This window comes from Lagopus leucura, unplaced genomic scaffold (genome assembly GCF_019238085.1).
Source record: "Lagopus leucura isolate 7727_CA_CO unplaced genomic scaffold, USGS_WTPT01 Super-Scaffold_739, whole genome shotgun sequence".
NCBI classification, from domain to species: domain Eukaryota; kingdom Metazoa; phylum Chordata; class Aves; order Galliformes; family Phasianidae; genus Lagopus; species Lagopus leucura.
This window is the reverse complement of record NW_024962255.1, coordinates 20254958-20276058: the sequence shown is the minus strand read 5'-3', so window position 1 is coordinate 20276058 and position 21101 is coordinate 20254958. Positions and strand designations below refer to the sequence as shown.

The window sequence follows — 21101 nt, the reverse complement described above, 5'->3', positions numbered from 1 at the left end:
TTGATGCACAGAGTATAGATGTGTATGCATATGTGGTTTCAGTCTTAAACTTGACAACATAGCTAAAGTATTATCTCTGCAAAATAGATTCTCTGAACACCGTTCAGATAAATGCTGATAGATAAAGATCAATAATTTTGATTATACCCTTGCACTGTGATTCTCTTAGCTATAGCACCAGATGGACTGATTTTCTGTATTTCTGTACCACTTCTTACCTGTTAGTTTCTCTTCATGGGCAAAGCTAATTGCTTTTCTTTAGCAGCAGATAGCAGGAGACAAAAACATTCTCTTCCAAATGAGCAAGGCAGCTATATGTCCACAGCTTCATTACTTTTTATTTTTATTGTCTTAGTACTTAGCTTATATACCAGATCTTTCTATTATATGAGGTTTGAAACCCTAAAAGGGGTTTTGAAATCCTGTTCTGTCTGTGGAAATGTCTCCATTGAAGTGGTTGGTATATTGTGAAATTCTGACAACAGAAACATCATAGGCGTAAGAATTTTCCAAGACTTGGCATCTAGGTTCTTGTACCACATTCTTTAACACTGACAAGATTTTTGCTAGTGTAATCTATCCATTTCCTAACTAAAAGGCACTTCTGCAAGTCTTTCACTTTTTATTTTCTATACAGAGTTCACAAGATCGGTGTGAACAAACAAACTGGAGCAGCCAGTGCCAAGGAAGGATCACATCCATTAAAATGATGCCAGAATCTACGCTTATTTAACCTTTTTGAAACTAGCCTTGTCCATAGCTGTTTGATTTTTCCCTGCTGCGGACACAGATTGCTTTTCTCATATTGAGAACCTTTAACAGATGTATGAATCTTTGGGACTGCTTGCTTTCTCTTTTCAGAGAGATGTTTTCTTACATTTGCAATAATATTATGGCAGATCACTGTTTCTTTCATTGGGCCTGGTGCCTAGTGGTCACACCAGAAAGATGAATGGGATGAAAAATTTGGATACAGAGCCTGTCTCTGCTTCCTTGCCATTGTCTCTTCTCCCACTAGGTGGCTCTAATGCTGAAGTGTTAGTCTAAACCTCCAGCACGGATTGCTAACCAGGATTTAGGAGCAAGCAATTTGCCGAGGCTTTATTCGGACATCTGTTACAAGAATGGGTTTGAAAAACTTATTTTATGCTTCTGCTAGAACAATCCTATATTCAAACCGGGGTGAGGGCTTGTTTATTGAAGGAGCTGCGCTTTAGAGAAATATTCAGACCTGTGGCTTGAGCTTTGGTACAGGATCAATAGATGCTTGTAATAATTAAATGCTCTCTGAGATCTCTGTTGCCTGGGCATTCCCTAAAGTAGAAAGCAAAACCTACTTGTTTAGCTGTAAGAAACACCTCTTCCTTAACTTTGCTTACACAGGGCTAACTGGATGCACGGGTTTAACCCAAAGAGAGGAAATTGGTGTGATGTAGGGTAGTTTACAGAATGGTATCAATTTTGCTTGTTAGAAAGTATCGTTCATAAGAAGTGTGGAAGCTGTTTCCGCAGAACAAGTAGCAAGGTCATACCCTGACTGAGTTGTGCTGAGGTGGAGTTGTGGTGTGACTGGGATTGTACAGCCATGTTCTAATTAACCAGGCGATTTTTCCGTCTGATTCCAGATTAGCAGCCAGGTGGGGCAACACTCAAATTAACATCAAAAAGAAAAGAAAAAAACAACTAGCAAATATGTACGATGAATGGTAAAATGAACAGGGGAAAAAGAAGAGCTTAAGCACATGTAATATGGTAGAATGTGGAGAGACTGGTAAGACAACAGGAAACAATAATCAGAGCCACCAGCTTTCTTTTCAGTTAAAAGGGAGCAATGAAGAGACAGTGGAGGAAAGGAAGTTTTCTGCTTCTGAGTTGACAGCTGTTGTATCAGAAGCCGCTGTGTGGGACTAGAGAGGAGTGAGAAGCTACCTTTCTTTGTTCTGTTAGACATCAGTCGCACTATAACCATATGTTAAATGAGTGGAGGAAACAAGAGAGCCTAGAACTCTTCAGGTGATAAAAGAAAATTTAAATGTAGAAGGAGATGGAAAAATATAAAAAGGCTAAAATTCCTTTTCCATCATAAAGCATCTGAAGGGGAAAAAAATGAGCTCTAATCTTTTAGAACATTAAAAATGGGGGAAAAATATATAGTTGCTAAATATATACTTCTTAAATGACTGTTTATATCCTTTTGACTCCTATTTTTTCTTTCCTTGTTAGAAACTGCTTTTTATGGTAGAGGGCTATGCTCTATAAGCTACCCGCCCACACACATAGTAGCTTTATGAACTTAAATAACAATAAATCATTCCAGGTTTTGTGTTAGTAGGGTTTATATGGTGCAGTATTACAGGTGGGGTGTAGACCACCTAGCAAAGTAGGCTGCTCTTGAAGGTTGAACACAAACTCAAATCACAGTAGTACTTCTATGCTCGTTCTTGAAAATGTTGAAAACCCACAACTCAGCAGGAATACAGGGCAGCTAAGCAAATGTTTAGATCTCTATGTTCACAATACATCTGAAATCATCTTTGGTTCCTATAAGGCCTGCCTACAAGAATGAGGGTGCTTCATTACAATGCATGTGCCCTTCAGACATGTTAAAAAGGAGCAAATGCTCGATTCCCTGTTCTCTCTTCAGGGAAAAAGATTGGAATGAACTGCCATTTTTATAAGGGGTCTGAACAATATTTATCATGCTTATTCTGTTTCAAACACTGTCCTGTCAGATGTAGAGTGATGTGCAAAACTATATGAAAATACTCAGCTTTTAGGTGGTGTAAAATTAGATTTTGTAACGGGGATTAACTGGAGTGTGCTGTTGTTGTTTTTTCTCTCTCCAGAATATTAAACTTACATAAATGTTTCCTTGGCTTTATTAGTTACACTTGAAATACTCTGGGGGACTCTTGGCCTGTTATAACCCAAACACTGTAAGTCAGCGAATGAGACACAGTGACTGAAATGTTGAACTTGACAAGTATGCTTTATTTTTTTAATTACCAAGAATGAAATAAACAGATGATATAAAATACATTTGAGGGTTTTTTTCTGACTCTTTCTAAATATGATTGTCTACAATTGCTGATAACATAATTTTGACTATAATTTCATTCTGATAATGTTCAGAGCACTAATGCTACTGCCAGAAGATTTTTTTTAATGTGAAAAAGCATTGTATTTTCACTGGCGTAAGTTAATTGAAAGAAAAAAAATCCTTTTTTAGCCTAATTAAGCTGGCCATTTTCAAATGAAAAATAACAAAATTAGCAGCAAAGAAAATATTCTTTTAGCAGTTAAGACAAGTATTAAGCAAAACAGATGAAGTATGTGGTAAGATATTTATTCTTTCCTTCTCCACAGCCACTTGTTATAATGATGGCTGTTGCTTAGAGGTTTGCTCTCTGATTTTATAAGGAGATAATTCTACAGCAGTCTCTTGGCTTACATAAAAATGGTAAGGTGAGGGATCAGATTCCTTATCTCTGAAGTACATTACTAACTTGGTAATGATAATTTAAAAACAGAAATCCAAGGCCCTCTTTACTCTCTGGCAACTAAAAGTTTCATGGTGTTCAGAAGGATTCCTCCAGGTAATCGTGGCAGCTGCTTTAATTCTTAATTCTGTGTTTTTCATAGGTAAGTCGGGATTTTGCTTCCCCTACTTTGTAAAATAACTTAGAGATCTTTCAGGGTGGGTATGATTGTATCATTCTGCTATTCAATGTCTTGATCAAAGGTCTGCTGAAGCTCCTACTGACAGTAGTGGTCCTAAGATCATGCCAAGATCTGTGGGAATTGTGTTTATCACAAAAAGAGGAATCTATCTACAAAATGTGGCACCATGATTCACACAGCAGTTGTTCCCTGTTTTCAGGAACTGACCTTCATGGCTAATGTAGGGACTGCTACTTCCACTTTGGAATTAAGTTGTCAGTGTCTTGTTAAGATGTTTCTGATGGAGTAAATACCAGCTTTCTGGCATGATTGATGCTGAAGAACTTAAGCAACCACTGTCGTATGAAAAGGCTGTTTGGGGAAACTGTTTTTTCACCTTTCAATTAACATTCACTAACCGTCAAAACTAAACATAAGTGGCATCAGTGTTCTGTTTAGAGGCTGAAGGAAACAATGAGTGAGACGCTTATCCTTCGTTAGAGCCAGCAGCTTTTGTGACTTAATTAAAATATGGCATTAATTTCAAAACCATTCATTAAATCATTATGATGAAATGATGATAGGCGCCAAAATTTTGCTTGTTCATTCTAACAGTTTATTTTGGGAAACTCAGTCTAACAGGATAAACCTTGAATATACAGATTAATGCAGGGGAGGAAATTTTATGATGTCTGTTAGTTAATACAGAAGCCAATCTTATTAATCATGGATTTACAGAGGGCTGTTTTATTAGATGTTAACCATAGCTTATGTTGACAATTGATTTTCATTGTAGGACAACTGAATTTATTATTTGTAATAAGATAAAGATAATTAAATTGACTTTGTAAAGGTTACTATCATAAATGTTGGTAGTACCTGTGAATAGCAAACATAGAACTGCTTTAGCAGCGAAAATTCAGTTAAGTGATAGGGGCTTTTTTTCCATTGCATTTAATTGTCTCTGAATATTTTTAGCGTGCAGTTCATTTTCCAGCCTTTCATTTTGTTTTTTAATGCTGTGAGGAAACTCTCTGTGTTGAAACCTCACTTCCAGTTCATTTTCTTTCTAATAAATGGGGGACAAAACATTTTAAAAGTTACAGAAGTAAAGCAAAATACAGAATATAAATGTTATGCCGCAAAATCTTGTTCTGTGTCTTCTCCACTTTGTCAGTAAGTTATTCACAATGTGTTGAAACAGGTCTGAGATCTACAATTAAATCTGACTTTCAGGTGTTTTTCCTTTTTTTTTTTTAATATTAAAAAGCGTAATTATTAAGGAAGAGAATTTAGGCCTTGCAAAAAAATAAGGCTGTTCAGAAGTTATGTAATATTTTTAAGCTGTATTGGCTTCACGATGTGTATTTCCCCACCCTGCAATGTCATCCATATATCTGGGTACAATCTTCTGAAAACGTGGAGGAATTCTGAGGATGTTGAGCCCTTCGGAAAGCAGCTGAGGAAACCAGCGGCAGCAGAATCATGGAGTCGTAGAATATCCTGAGTTGGAAGGGGCCTACAGGGATCGTTGAATTCAGCTCCTGGCTCCACACAGAAGTACCTTCTGAAGATTTGACAGTGTGGAACTTATGCAGTACAAAGGTAAGTACTATCAAAATATTTATAATGTGCTTTTACCATAATATTATTCTTTGGTTTCTAGCTCAAATTTGCCATAACTCTACAGACTTGAAATTCATCATGTCTTCTTTGTTATTTTGAATCTGAAAGTAGAGAGGTAAGAAGACTGTTGTGTAAGCACAGATGTTTGATATGGTCTTTAGGGGGTTTCAGAAGGGGGGTGCTGTTGATGTTCTTTAATGAAATACACTTGGCTGGATCTTTGTATTAGTAGAGCTAACTATGATTACTTCTTCTGTGGTTCATCCATTGGTGGTAAGAAGTCGTAGCTATATGGCTGAATATGGAGGAGGTGAGCAGCACATCACAAGCTTACCAGGGAAGTTAGGCTGCTGGTTGCTGGGCTGCAACATAGGTGCTAATCACTTGTTTCATTTCTATTTAGTTCAGGAAAAAAAAAAAACAATGAAACTCTTTGTAGCTTTGTAACTGATGGCCGGTTAGTTGTCCCATGACTTTGTTACTGATGCTGCTTTCTCTAACAGAAGGACTACAAAATATTATTAAATATTATTAAATAATAAAATATTACTATAAAATATTCTGCGTCCACTGTATTTTCAGTGCTTTGTTGTTCCTGTGTGGAACTCTTGAGCTCAGTGCTCTACTACTTGATCCAAAGGTAGTCAGGAACCCATGCAGCCAGGATCCAAGTTCTAAAGATACATTCTTTACTGCTATATTTCTGCTGCACACACATCCACAAAAATCCTGACTGTCACCTTGGTCTTAGGCCACCTCCTGGGCAGGTTTTCCTCCCAAAGCAAAGCAGAGCCTGGATTTGCCCTGTGATATTTGCTGCAGTCCCTAGGAGAGAACCTTGTCACATTCTGCTCTGCTTGAAGCTGGGGAGAGAGATTGGAACCTCAGGGAAACTCAGCACCTGGTGCCCTGCTTGGTTTCCTTCATCCCGTATGTGGAAACAGGAGGAGGTTGTGCTTTTAACTTGGATGCTCCAAGTGCATAGATAAATCTGGAATAAGCATCACTCACTTTGAATTTTCCTATTGTACTTTTTAATGTTAAATACGTTTCTTGAAACATGAAACACAGATCCTTGGCTGGAGGTTGGCTCTTCACAGCTACCTTATGCCATAAGCAGCACTTTCTGATTCTCTGTGTGTTATTTGCAATGAAAGTGCTGAAGCCATTGTAAGAATATGACATTATCTGGTTTTAATACATAACTTAATCTGCTCAGAACAAAACCAGGACAATCTCATTTTTCAAGTAGTTTCCATTTCATTGCAGTATTTACTTTAAATGAAGGGCCATGATCCCGTTCAAAGCCATAATTTCCCCCTCTCTCCCCTGTTGTCATTAGAACCAGATAACAGGAAGAGAGTGGAAGATAACTGCCACTTATTTGGGTTTCACTTGGAGCTCTCAGGCAGAAGCAGGGACACCAGCCAAAGCCAAATCAATTCATTTGAATGATTTGCTGATTACCTGTGTTAGTTATTCCTTGATTATCTTTCCCATTGTCTGGGACTAGCTCTTTGCCTTTGGGATTGGTTTGACTGTTTATTTTTACCTGTTATTTGTAGGGAATATTCTGCATCGTGTGTAATACACTCCAGTCTCTACAGTCAGGAGTAATTGGCACTAGAAGAAGTGAGGACTGCTGTGATAACTAGTGGAGAGGAAACATGATGTTCTAGTTTTTCAAGGGGGTACATACAGGTGGTGTGAGCTGAGCTCTAGCCACGCACTATGGTAGAGGCTGGGGCCCAGGTCCCATTGCCCAGAGCTGGTGGGCTGTGCTTGCCTTCCCTCCCTGTCACTTCTGCACCTCTGCTCTGCATCCCAGCAGTGCACATGCTCAGAAAGAATGGACAACTGGTTATGCTTTGCTTGAGTGTAAAATTTCACTCCATAGGATGTACCATGATATAAGACAAGGAGCTATACCAACATTCAGCAGATTGGAGTTAATAACACAGAGTACTAAAGTTATAGTACTATGTGACAGATAATTTGGTCAGACTATGCAGCCAGGCCATCTCACTCTAGTAACCAAAGGATCTGAAATAATGCTTCAAAACCTAAGGAACTGTCCTGTGCTTTGGGGTGTATGGCAGCAAAGAGAAAATCATGCCTCTGAGTTGGACCTTTTGCTCTCCCAATAACTTCTTGATGAAGAAGCCCTCAGCCCACAGCTTTCCTTCTGGTTTTCAGCCACATTGTAGCATCATAGCATAGATAGACAAATGTGGTTTTATCCACAATAGGAGTGAATAACTTTATTCGTATTCATTACATTTTCTGAGTGGATTCATCCACAGAAAGTAGGGCAGTTAGCACAAAGCCTGAGTGAATGCAGGAAAAATCAGAAAATAAAACTGTCCAAAATGAAGTTCTCTGAACCACAGACATTGGAAGGGACCTCGAGATCAGTGAGTTCAGCCCCCAGATGCTGTCATTCTGAACTGTACAGAAAGAATCCCTAGTGACAAAGCAATACAGATAAAATCAAGTCACCCATTCTGCAGCAAAGCACATGGCACCAGGTATGAAAGCAGCGATGTCAGATTGAGGGCCAGGTTCCTTCTGTCCCACACTGTGAGACCTGCGCAGCCTGTGGGGTGACTCTCCTCCCTTGCCTGCCTGCTGCCTCCCCATTTCTGAATGTATGTGTGTGTATGGCCGTGCTCATCTTGCTCTTCGGTCAAGATATATTGAGAAGCCTGAGAGGAGGCTGATAAACCAGCAATTACAGAGCTGAGTCAACAAGAAGAGATGGCACCACACTGGCCGGTGAGAACGTTTGTTCAGCAGCGTTCCAGGGAGGGGAGAGAGCTTGAAGAGCACATACAACTTTCTCAGCACAGATAACAGGTTTTCTCTTGACATCAGTCCCCAACAGAGTTGATCCAACGAGTATTATCTGCAAAAACAATCACTGGCTGGGCCAACAAACCCGGCAGTACCAAACCTTAAAATATCCAATTTCAGTAACACACTTTGCTGTAAACTTTGGACGTCATCTTCACCTGCATCAGATCTGATAAAATTGCCTGAAGAGGAATTCAGAGGTGCTGGAGCCGGTGTTCAGCTTAAAGATTAATTCTTTACACTTATGGGCATCCACATCTCTCATTAGGAGAGGAACATTAGAGCTCCATATTAAGACAAATCATTAATTCCAATATCTCCTTCCTGGCCATGACCAGAGGGGCTGCAGAGGGGATCTGTGAGAAACAGCCACAGCCAGAGCTCTTCCAGCTTCCATCAAATTGCAGCATAAGGGCTTCCTGAGCCAAACTTTGTAAGTGAGCTGTTATGTTCAATCCTCATCAAGGTACCTATCCTCCATTAATTTGTCTTCTGTCTTTCTGAATTCATTTGTACTTTTGGCATCCAGAGCTTCCCATGGCAACGAGTTCCACAGTTTAATTATGCACTGTGTGAAAAAGTACTTCCTTTTGTTTGTTTTAAACCTGCTAAAACAGAATTACAGGATGCACAACAGAATTGCATGGGCAGACTCAAATGGGAAGATAATGTGGAATGACAATGGAAAATCGTTCTCAGCACAGAGAACTGGAAACCGGTTCTGTTTTTGTGCTGCTCTGAGCACCAGTATGGGATTAGGTAGTACTTCCTATCAGTCCTCTCGTTCTCATAAATAAGCTAAAAATGACATATGTAAGAAAAGCAAGGTCCACATCTTCCTTTTCTGTTAGAGTGAAAAAAAGTTCTAAAAAGAAAAAAGAAGAAAAGTTCTAAAAGAAAAAAGACTGCTGCTTAGGAACGGAGGACTCTGAGTTTACGTTTGAATTTACTGTGTAATGCAATGGTTTAAAAATCAGTATGTTTTGAGGCTTGCAAAGCCACACTGCAGCGAAGGAGTGAGCAAACCTCTCTTCTTGGAACTGAAGCTAGATAACATCTGGAAAAGGTGAGCGTAGTGCTGTGCACCTTGTTACCAGGAAGGCAAACTGGAGGGAGTTCAGAGAAGAAGAGCCAACCATAGCTGTGTGCTTGGAAGGAGTGCTGGTGAAAATGACATAAAGAGCTGACGGTGTAGAGTTTGCTAATCAACGCTCAAGGAAGAAGATGACATAATAACTGTTAACTAATGCTTGAAGTGTGAGCCTGCAGGAATGAGGGGAACTGGGATAGCCATTTTATGGCAATCAGGAGCATCCCGACTCTTTAGGAATTCGCTCACTGTTGGCACACACAGAGGTTTTGGAGGGTTGCAGTGCTCCCTATCAAACCAGCTGGTTTATCTATAGCAAACACCTAACCGGGCTGCCTGACTTCAACATGCATTCTTACAGCTTAATATTTTACAGGTGTCAGATGGGTGCTGTGAAGGATACATAGAGAGCAAGGTCATGTCTCCCTGTGGATTCAGTCCTTGTATCATACAAAACATAATCTGAAAGAAACAAAAACAGTAAAAGAGCAGCTTGAGAGCTACAGAAATGAGGAGATGCAGAAAGGCTTTGGCTGAAGTACGCTGTTTTAGAGGCAGACGCTGTGATGTTGGTCCTACTGAACCTTCCTTGACTCGTGGTCTGGTTTTCAGTACATCCCAGACCACAGAGGATCATCTTTGAGAACAGATCTAGAAACAATGTAATGGCAAAAGGCAGGGAGGGTTCTCCTAGCTCCGCCCAGGCTGTTAGATGTTCTTCAATGATTAAATGTGAGTGACCTCAGAATTTAGGTTGGTTAGCTTGTTTTAATTAATCCTGAAATTTTAATTTGTGTGGAGATTTTGAGAGAGTTTTTGTGATTTTATAAACCTCTTGAAGTTATACTACACACGTTTAAAAAATACCATTGTAGAGAGGGCAATGTAGAAATGGATCTTGAAAATGAAGATGTATTTTTTCCACTTAATATCTACTATGTGTAATGTTATACAAGAGATCTCTTTGGACTCTCACGATTCTATTATTAGTGAGTCTTCTCCACAATGGCATGTCTCCAAAGCCTCTGTCCTGGTCAGATGCCTGCTGCATCTCCTTTCCAAATGTTATATGTACCCAGTGAGTCTGAACAGATTTCTAAAACCCCATGTTTTTGGCGGAGGATATTCTTCAGCTACTAATTTGCATTCATTGTACTAACTTTGCAGTAGATTTTTTGCTGTAGGCCAGAGATCAACTTCTGGATTAGCACCTGCAGTGGGTTTGGCTCTGAGCTCATGATTTGGGTTCAAGGAAACATCTGGGCTATGGATTATGTGCTGCAACACTGACACTGCACCTCCAATTCTAGGCTCCAGCACTGGGGTGAGGTAAGATTATGAGATAGTCAAACTATGGAAGGATTGAGAAATGGCAGCTGTTCTGAAAAATGAATCAAACCCCAATCCGTAATGTATTAGCAAAGAACGGTAATTCTTAATATACAGGTGTGACACATAGATTTCACATCAATGTGCTTACTTTCATGCCAGTTGAGATTTATTTTTTGTTTTGTTTTTACCATAAGTCTAACAATCAGTACATGCTGTGGAGTAGATATCATTGTTCCAACTTCCATCTGGGAGAAATTGTATTATAGACAGCACTCTGTGCTACCAGCCTGATTCCATGCCTACCTGGAGGGCTGTGCTCTGCTGCATGACCATTGCTACAGGTTCTTCTGAACAATTCTGTCACTTTATAGGCCAATAAGTTCTAGAAAAACAACGCACTCAAGATGAACATTTCAACCAAACTCCGGGGGGATAGGGGGGAGATAATTATATAAAGCAACAGAGAATGACAAAATCTACATTCCTGTGAAAACATTCCCCTCATTTCCAAACTCTGAAGAGATCCAAGCAGTGACTAGGCTTAGAGGTGACTACTGCTGCAGAGTGTGAATGGAATCAGACACACTGAAGGCCCACTCAGACACTCACCTACATCATTCTCTTTTTGTTTCATCTCACAGACTGTGTGGGTTTCCCCTCCCTGGTACCACCACCAGGGCCCCAGATGGAGATGGCAGATGTGGGCAATCCAGGAGTCAGTGCCTCCCAGAGCTGCATCTGGAGCGGATTGAAATGCTGACACAGACCAGGTCAGCTTCTCTTCCACAGCTGTGGCATCCTCCCAAGTCCTTGTTGTTGAGTGCCAACATCCCCTGGGCAGATGGAAGCATCATCAGTGCTCTGTGACACGACACCGAGACTTTGGTGCTGTCAGAAAACTCCATATTGTTGTCGGAGCTAATTGGAGTACTCCCGCCACCTCTGGAGAGAACTGATGGGGGATGTTGGCACAGTATGTTCTCTGGATTGAGACACTCAGGGCTGGGTGCCATCTGCAGCTGTGGCTTTTACAAGGGCTGATTCTGGGCTGTGCAGTTTCCATCACAAAGGAAGGCTCCAGCTCCTGTGCTGGAGCAAAGAGGGGAAACATCTGCCTTAAGGAAATACGATTCTTCCTTTATTTCTTCCATTCAATATTGAGTTCTACATGATATTTCCATGTGCAACCATCAAGGCATTTTCTGTCATGCTGTTATGAAAAGTTTCACAATTGGACTCTGCAGATCATCTGCTCCAGTGGGCTCCAAAACCATTCCATGAACTTTGAGTTAGTCTCCAAGGTGCTCCCAGGCCTTCCCACACCAGCTTTACCCCAGTGCTTTGGCTTCTGCCCATGGAAACAGAGTCTTGAAAAGTTCTGAACACAGAAACAGGTCCTGTTTCTTGGATGAGAACAGATTTTAGATCCATCCTCCTAACTCTGCTGTCAACCAGCTGTGAGTTGTTACCTTGATTGTTACTGTGTGCTGCTGCTTTTCTCTATTAACAACTGCACACACCTATCAGCTCCAGATAAAACAAACCTTCCCGCTGACTGATTTCATGATGCCAAAATGATAAAGTTGGCTAAAAAATGTAGAGTGAATGTGTGAGCTCTGGAAAACATTAACAAAAATAACCAAGTAACACTCCCCATTCATACCTAATTCCTACTGCCATCAAATTTAGCTGTGTGTACTTTGGACCCGCTGGAACTCAACTCCTATTTTAAGTGCCCAATAGCTTGTAGTCTGATTACTCCATAAAAAAAGATATGTTGTCAACACTGTAGTTTAGGCAGATTCTCCATTGTCTGCTCCCTTGTTATGGGCATTTACATCAACACAGAGTGGGTGTATAGCAGCCAGCAGTCTGTGTTAGCAGCACTTTGCAGTCAGTTTGCACTTACGTAAAGGATTGTGCAAGTGAGAGGGAATCTAGCCCCTGGGAATTGTGTGTGTTTTTGGGTGTAATCTTGGTGCGTGTAGCCAACACATGAGAATATAGAGAAGTTTTAACATGCTGTGGCTGCCATCACCCCAGATAAATAGAACAAACTACGGAGCTGTCAGTCGCACTCACAAACAGGAGCCAGAATAGCCCATGTTTTGTGGTGGCAGATACACAGAAATATGAGCCCGTAAGAAGTGATATATTGCTCTGTTTTTCATAGAGTTGCTCACCGCATTCTCATACTGGTCAGATAAAAAATTCTTTTGGCCAAAGAAGGGTTCCAAAAAACATTACAGCCCATGGAGTTTCTCAGGATGTCTCTTTGCAACTCAGAAGAAAATTGGCGATTTCTGCTCCATTGGGCAGAATTGGATTGTGACTCTGGTTTAGAGAAGCCAATATCGCTGCAGTCATTGGGACAGCCCAGAAAGAAAGCATTATGAAGGTATGTTTATGGAGTGGGGCCATGTGTTCCTTCCTCCCACCTCAGAGCCATAAATGCTGCATATCCCACTCTGTAGCATGAAGGTGTCCCAGCAGAGGTATTAATGTGGTGCTTTCGGGGGCAGGAGGAAATGGAGGCACCTTACCCACGTGCTCCCCAAGGATCTGCCATATGTTGGTTGGAAATCTTTGACAAGACTCAAAGCACCATTAAAGCTTTTCTGAGCCTTTTTAATGTATTTATTTTCACAGCACTGGTGACAATGTATAGGAAAGGGACACTCGCTGGTAGCAGCACGGCTCATACCCATAGACCTCCAGCTCCAAGCAGGAATAGCCCACCAAGTTATCAGAAAGTCAGGATGCAGCCATTAAAGACGGTTTTCTCTATAAAGGCTTGGGATCTTCTTTTTGCTGCCCAGAGCCCATAGCCCCAGTTGGAGGAGCAAAGCAGGAATCAAGAGCAGCCCCTGTTGCATGTTTCATTCCCCTGGGGTTTCCCAGTGGTGGGGCACCATGAGCTCCCAGCACAAGGCAAGGATATCTATATGCTGGCAAGGGGGTTTGTTTTCCTCTGACCTAATGCTTAGAAACTGCTGAGACCTTACAAATCCTTAGCATGAGGCAAATTTCCCCAGAAGAGAATTTTTTCCACCAAAAGATTTAGATTTGGCATAATTCATGATCAGATGAATGTAGAGGTGTAGGATGAAAAATGATAAGCCCCTGCCAGCTCTGCCTGCAACAACTCACGTGTTGTCCACTGCTTTTTGACCAAGATTTGTCTTATTTTGCTACAACTAATTAATACCCCTAGTATTGAACTAATATTGTTTTGCTACAGCTAATGAATATTTTAACCTGCCTGATGTTTGTAATGGTTGCATCTCATTGGTAAATGGTGAGGAGGAGATGTGAGAGGTGAATGTCTACCAGATGAGCGATCTGGAAGATGGAATAAAGGCTGACATCACCCCACAATACGTGGTGCCGCTGTCTGAAGCTGTCTGGCTGCCATAGTGCTAGGAAAATCAGAGAAGTGATCTCCCTCATATTTCCTCCTTGGATGGGGTTCAAGGCTGCGGCCTCACCTCTCTTGGAAGCAGCTTGCAATGCCTTCAATAATGGGAAGGGTTGGAATGGCTGAGGGCGGGATCCTCCTGGAAAGTGCCAGGTAGCACTGGGAGATGGGCTCTGCTGCACCGCCTGCGAATTTTGCACAGCCCAACATGGTTATCTTGGCTGGGGTGATTAATCTCTGGTCCTGCAGTATCACTGAGGGTGCTATTATGGGCAAACTCCCATTTCTTAGAGCAGAAGCTGGGCAAGTTCCACTCCAGAAGACCACGCCAGTGGGAACCGAACGAATGGGGTGAGCTGGGCATTCTGTGCTCCTGGACCCACTGCTCCTATAAATCGCAAAGTTTCTTTGTTGTCTGCAAAGACAACCCCATGAATCAGAAATCTTCTGGGGGGTGTCTGCAAGTAATCGAGTGTGGGAAGCTGTGGAGAGCACCGCCTGGAGGCTGCAGCCACCTTTAGGAGCTCCGCATTCCCGATGCTCCGATGTTAGGTGTTTGGTTTGTGCTCTCCACAGATCTTTTGTCGGATTTTATTGGTTTGTTGGTCTTTGCCATGTTGGCGGTATCCCTCCGCCCATTGCTGCCCGCAGCACGGCGGGACTCCCGGGCACGGCAGGGCAGGGCCGCCCCGCGCCCCTCAGCTCCGCAGCCATAGCACAAAGGGGCAGCCCGGCGGGAGGATCCCTGCGGCTCCGAGCAGCGCGGTGCTGCTCCCGACCCCGACAGGAGGGTCCAGGTAGTTGGGTCAGGGCCGGCAGAGACGGTGAAGAGGAAGGGGGGCCCGGATTTGTTTTATTAAGTTCGTTTTTTGCTCGTTCCCTCAGCTAGGAGCCCCTCGAAGGAGATTTCGCAGAGAGCGATCGGCAGGACAGAGCCCCGTCGTTATTACAGAACTAATGAGTTCTCCAGGCGCTCCCTTTGGGCCGAGGTGCGGGGATGCCCTGTGTCCTCCCCGCCTCCGCCGCCGTCCGGGGGGGGGGGGGGGGGGGGGCGCCCCGGGGGCCCCCCCCCCCCCCCGGGCGGCCCCCCCCCCCCCCCCCCCCCAGCAGCTTTCGACTCAGCGAGAGAGCTAGGAAAAAGAATGGGAGAAGTTTTTTAATCACGAAGGAGCAAATTTTCATTTCTTTTTCTCCCTCTCTCCGAGGAACTGCCGTACTCTGCAGAGGGACAGCCGAGGAGAAATAACCCCAGTGCGGACGCCCCGTCCTGGGCGGCTGCGGACCGCTCGGTGCCACCGCGGGCGCTCCGCGTTCGTCGCAGCGCTGGGACCGCAGCTCTCCGCCCGGAGCTGCGCTGTGTCCCTCCCGACGGAAAGTCCAACAGAACGCAGTTCCAAAAAGAAAGGGAAAAGGTTTGATTTAATCCAGAAAATAATTAAAATCTCATGTATTTTTATTGGTTTGAGTATCCAGCAGAGTGAAAATATTGAAACTCCGAGCCCCCTTGCATTAAAAAGTCACAACTGCTCCATTTTATTGGTTCTGACTGTGTGAAAAAAATTATAAGGACAACATTGAAAAAATCCGGGTTTTAGAGCCCCGAATGGCCGTAAAAACAATAAAATCAACTATAAAACCTGCACTAGTGATATTAAAAAATTATGTAGTTCAATAAATGTGACATTTTCATGAATGCGATTTAATAGTCTCCGGGCCGGGAGGAGGAAGGCGAAGGGGTAACAATTGGATCGGAGCGGGGCGGTGCCGCGGGGCCGCGAAATTAAGTGCTTCATTTTCCTTGTTGGGGATTATGCAGTGGGAGTGGAATGTAATAACCGCGCCATTAAACCTTCCCTTTAACAAGGCCTGTTGCTGGTATAAAAGTCAGAAAAGAATAATCTCTTCCTCTATTTATTTGTTTTCAAATAATACAGCAAAACACGGATTTTTGCCTTTTTTTTTTTTTCGGCTTAAATTTGTTCTCAGCGTTGGGAAGCACAGACCGTAACGCCCCGCGGAGGGCAGTGGGTCAGCGCCTCCCGCGCCCCCATTAAGTGCTCCGAGCTGCAAATCCAACACTTCCAGCCCAGCCATGAGCTAACCAACCCCCTTGGACGGAGCAATGCCTCGGAGACCGGGAGCGGAGAGAAAAAATAATCAGAACTGTCAGCCCGCTTGACGTGTACCTGATATTTACAAGACACAAGACCACGCTTTAAAGGTGAGTTTTGGCATTTGTTAACAACATAAAGAAAAAAATCCAACCGCCTGATATTATTAAAATATATATATATATTTCCATTTCCACAACACCCTTTCGTCTCGCTCCCAGTCTCGTACTTATTAAGAACTTCGTGGGTTTGGGGGGGGTGGGGTGGGGAAAGTATATATACATATATATGTGTGTGTAAAAGCAGCACCTGCTGTTCCTTAGCAGCTCTTTGCGATCGCTGTCACCAGGCGGAGAGAGGAGGACACCTGCTGCCGACCCGATCTCTCGTCGGGGCGCTCCCTGGGGCGGCTCTGTGGGGTTTGGCGCTGCCGGAGGAGGGCGAGCGGCCGCCTCGCACTGCTTCCCTCCCTCCGGTGCGCGGGGAGCCGCTTCCAGCGCCTCGTCCGCCCTGTCGGGGGCTCCGCCGCCGCTACCTCTCGCTCAGCGGCAGTGAGTGCCCCAGGGGTACCGAGTCCGCGGGGCCGCTCACCCCGCCCTGCACCCCCTCTGTCACCCAGAGCCGGGCCAGGCTGCGGGGCCGGGTAGGGGGGATCGCCCAACGGGATGCCCGAAGTCCGGGCCCGGTGCCGGAGGAACGCGCCCCGCCGCCCGCCCACCCCGGGTGCCCGCTCGGTGCCGTCGGGGCCCGGCTCGCGTTGATTGGCGCCGCGGGGAGTCCGCTCAGGGGAGGCGGGGGGGAGCTTTCGCCGGCGGGGGTGGTTTCCCCCTTCCCTGTCCGGGCTCATTGGCTAGACGGAGCCGCGGCAGGAAGGGGACAGAGACCACGCGGGCTCCGCCCCGCGCCGATAGAAACCTATCGGAGGGGAACCCGAGCCCGGAGAAACCCGCGGCGGCGGTGGCAACAGCCGGCGGCCGCGCTCGGGGCCGCTCTCCGAGGGGCGGCCGGGCCGCGGCGGGCCGGGGGGGCCGCGCCATGCAGTACCAGGCGCCGGGCGCGGCTCCGGCGGCGGCCCTGGGCGTCGGCGTCCCGCTGTACGCGCCCACGCCGCTGCTGCAGCCCGCGCACCCCACGCCCTTCTACATCGAGGACATCCTGGGCCGCGGCCCCGCCGCCGCGCCGGCCCCCCACTCCCTGCCCGCCCCGCCGCCGCCGACGCTGCCGTCGCCCAACTCCTCCTTCACCAGCCTGGTGGCCCCGTACCGGACCCCCGTCTACGAGCCGACCCCCATCCACCCGGCCTTCTCCCATCACCTCGCCGCCACCTACGGCACCGGCGCTTACGCCGGGCCCCTCTACTCCTTTCCCCGCGCCGTCGGCGACTATACGCACGCACTGATCCGCCAGGACCCCCTGGGTAAGCCGCGGCCCCCCCTCCCCGCCCGGTCCCTATCCCGTCCCGTCCCGTCTCATCCCGTCCCACGCCGCCGTCGGGGAAGCGGCGGAGCTCAGCCCCGGCCCCCTCGGCGCCCTCCCGCTTTACAGTAAATTCAGGGCAGCTCCGCGTTGGGAGCGAGACCGCAGTGCGCGGCCGCGGTGACTCAGATTTGTTTTCCTTCAACCGAGCGCCTCTCAGAGTGTCCTTAGTAATGTCGCGTGTGGTTTTGTTGGGGAGTTTTAATTGTGCCGAGAGATCGCGCAGCAGATCGCGGCCTTTTCCTGCCGATGGGTCCCAGTGCCGCCCGCACCGGCCCCGCTCCCGGCCCCGCGGCTCGCGGATGGGATCCGGGGGGGGGGGGCATTCTATCCCGGTGCGGGGCCCGCGCTGCCCTCAGTGATTGCAAAACGCGCCCTGAGTCACCGCACCGCAGCAGCGAAGGAGCCTGACCCTTTCCGTTCATACAGGAAACCTTGAGCTCTCGATAGGAGTAAATCTGGTTTCAGTAGCTGTTAAGTGTTTTCCTGGCCGCCCGGAGCAGGCTCTTCCCCGGGAGTCGTGCACGGCGCTGATTACTTTATCGACATCCTCAATACAGACAAATTCAGGAAACACTCGGCTTCTGATAGCCGGGATCCGTTTTTCTGATATTGTTCATTTCCTCTGTGTGGGATGTGCCTTTATGACAGCTAAAATAACCAGTTGCTTCCTATTTTTTGAGGCTGTTTTGCACCAGAATTACTAAAGCCTGACGCAAGCAAAAATCTTGAAAAACAATGCAGCGAATTTCAAAGGCTGCGGGCGGCGGACGGGGGGACAGCGGCGATACCTTGGCCACGGCCAACGACGGCGGGCCGGGACCCCCGGGGGCGTCCCGCAGGCACCGGGCTGGAGCGCGGTGCGGGGTTGGGGCGTGCGGGCCAGGGCCATCCCGGTGGGAGATGGAGGAGACACGCGGCAGTGAAAGAGCAGAAGGAAGAGAAGGACTTTTTTTTTTTCTTCTTCTACTCTGTATTTTCTTTGCGCGATAGACCAACAGGAAACACATTGACGGAAACGCTGCCAGAGCCCGTGGAGGGGCTCTGAGCGCTCACTGCTCCGCCGGGCTGCGAAAACAGAGGAGAGAAAGTTGGGGCCGGTAGCGGGGCCGGGGTTCGAGGGGCCGGGATTGGCGGTGATGGTGCTGCTCCTTTTCTCCCCGAAGGAAAGCCGCTGCTGTGGAGCCCCTTCATCCAACGGCCGCTGCATAAGAGGAAAGGTGGGCAGGTGCGCTTCTCCAACGAGCAGACCATCGAGCTGGAGAAGAAGTTCGAGACGCAGAAATATCTCTCCCCGCCTGAGAGGAAGCGCCTAGCCAAGCTGCTGCAGCTCAGCGAGCGCCAGGTGAGGCCCAGCCCCACTCTCCGTGGCCGGGGGGTCCCTGCGTCCCGACCCGCACCACCCTGTGCCTTTCTCTCCCGCCGTAGGTCAAAACGTGGTTCCAGAACCGCAGAGCCAAATGGAGGCGCCTGAAGCAGGTACGGGATGGTTCCGTTTCTATAGCAATACGGGTTTAATGGCGTTATCTCGGCGCGGCGCCCGGTGCGGGATGTGTGCAGCACTCATCCGGCGCTGTTTAACCTCTTCACCTTGATTAAAACGGCAAACACCGCGCCGCGGCCCGACGGGGCTCGCTCGGGCAGCACTAATGCTAAAAGCTCTTAATGCGGCTCCGGGTCAATGCCGGGCGGCCTTCACACCGCGCCCGTTGCAACTCGGCGCTAATTGTTTTGTAAACCCATATGTTGTTTAGCCAATTAGCGCTGGGGAGATAAGCGAGCGACGGTGAACCGCTGCGGCGGTGGGGTCGGAGGGGGACGGCCACGGCGCTTTCAGTGACCTCCCCACCCCAACCCCCCGTCGGGGGCAGCGCGGGGAGAGCCGCGGCTCTTTACGGGCGGTCCCGATGCGGGGCGCTGCGCGGCTCCTCCGCCCCTACGGACCGCGCTGAAGGCAGGGCTCTGTTTTTATGGCCCAGCTCAGTCGGGTCGGGGCCCTACTTGGGGCCCCCAAGGTCCACTTGGGGCCCCGTGGTCCACTTTGGGCACGCAGGAAATTTGATCTGCAACTTTGCCTCGGGTTTACAGCACCTCGGCTCAGATCTCCTCCTTCCTGCACTCGATGTTGGTCCATAGCAGAGCCCCTCGGCAGTGCCTGTAGCTCCCGGCCCCGCAGCTGCTCCCTCCGTGCTGTGACTCCACACACATCCCCACACACCCTACAGTAGTGCCGTGCATCTCCACCTGCTTCCCCCACTGTGGGCACACGGGCTGTTGTATTCAGCAATGGGCTTCAGTTCGATTTATGTTTTAATAGTGCGTGTTTTCACATTGAAGTTCGGCCTTAGAGCTTAATTATACTTAATTATATTTTTCTTCTCATTTGCTTTTGAGCCACTGATGAATTCTGTCTCCCTCCTTGTGCCACGAGGATTGCCATGTAATTGAGGACAGGTCAGGGCATTGTTTGGAGCCTCGCACCAAACATTCACTTCGCTAAAGAGCAGAGTTGGCCCCGAGTGCTTCAGTGGGCACAGCCCGTGGGACTCAGCCCTTCCCACACAGAACCCCGTGGTGCTTCCCTGTAGCTCCGTACCCAGTGACTTTCTGTCTCCGCAGGAGAACCCCCAGGCCACCAAAAAGGAGGAGGCGGAAGGCACCAGCGATCACGGTGACCCACGACCAGAGGGCAGCCCCAGCCCCGCTGGAGGGGGCGAGGCCGAGCCGCAGGACAGCCCCTCGGCCGCCTCGCAGGAGGACCCCGAGTCCGATGTCTCTGACGACTCCGACCAGGAGGTGGACATCGAGGGCGACAAAGGCTTCTACAGTGCCACACGCTGATGTCCCGCAGGCACGGAGCCGAGCTCGGCTTGTGCTGTCCCGGGACTGCGGGACTGTGGGACTGTGGGACTGAGGATTTTATGATGGGAGAGGACTTTCACCATTCCGCTGAAAGACAAAGAAGCACAAATGGACTCGTTCTGTAATGATCTGAGAAAGAAAAGATGTATGTTCTACAAAAGATCCGGTTTTTGGCAGATCTCTGATTTGATTATAGGGACTGATCGGTGGTTTGTATTTACCGTGTAAGATCTATGTACATTGATTGGTGCTCTGACTGGAACACAGCGCTGTGCCCATCTCTGGCTGCTGGAAAACACCTCCCCCCCCACCCCCCCAGCTCATGTGGTGGGGGAGCGCAGAGGGCAGGACTGTGCCTTTGTGTGTGCAAACGAATGTGCTTTAAATGGATTACTTTAAGTGCCCTTTGCAGGCAGAGAAATGTATTCTGTGCCGTATAGAGGGATTGGAGCATCCCGACAGTGCCTTACCCCACACAGGACCTGCTGCCGCCCCCCCCCCCCCCATCCCCCGGCGGGATTCCCCCCGGACTGGACAAAGGCTGTGGCCGTGTTCAGTTTTGCTCTTGATGGAATGAAATGTCTCTCATCGTATTTTGGAGGACTTTGCTCCACAATCTGCGTGGTTCCATTTGCAGGAAACAAAACAAAACAAAACAAAAAACAAAAAACCC

General features: G+C 47.1%; 1 protein-coding gene across 1 annotated transcript; it reads left to right on the top strand.

Annotated features, from left to right (window-relative positions):
- Positions 1–17125: 17125 nt before the first annotated feature.
- HHEX (hematopoietically expressed homeobox) lies at positions 17126–20590 on the top strand. Its single transcript, XM_042863048.1, has 4 exons — positions 17126–17507; positions 18733–18911; positions 18995–19045; positions 20186–20590. The coding sequence occupies exons 1-4, from the start codon at positions 17126–17128 to the stop codon at positions 20405–20407; spliced, it is 834 nt and encodes a 277-aa protein (XP_042718982.1). The 3' UTR covers positions 20408–20590.
- The last annotated feature ends 511 nt before the right edge of the window (positions 20591–21101 follow it).

Excerpts from the sequence above, each read along its gene's own strand:
- HHEX (XM_042863048.1), top strand. The coding sequence starts at position 17,126 with ATGCAGTACCAGGCGCCGGGCGCGGCTCCGGCGGCGGCCCTGGGCGTC. Across the intron at positions 18,912-18,994 it reads TGCAGCTCAGCGAGCGCCAG|GTCAAAACGTGGTTCCAGAA; the intron begins GTGAGGCCCAGC and ends CTCCCGCCGTAG. Across the intron at positions 19,046-20,185 it reads AATGGAGGCGCCTGAAGCAG|GAGAACCCCCAGGCCACCAA; the intron begins GTACGGGATGGT and ends CTGTCTCCGCAG.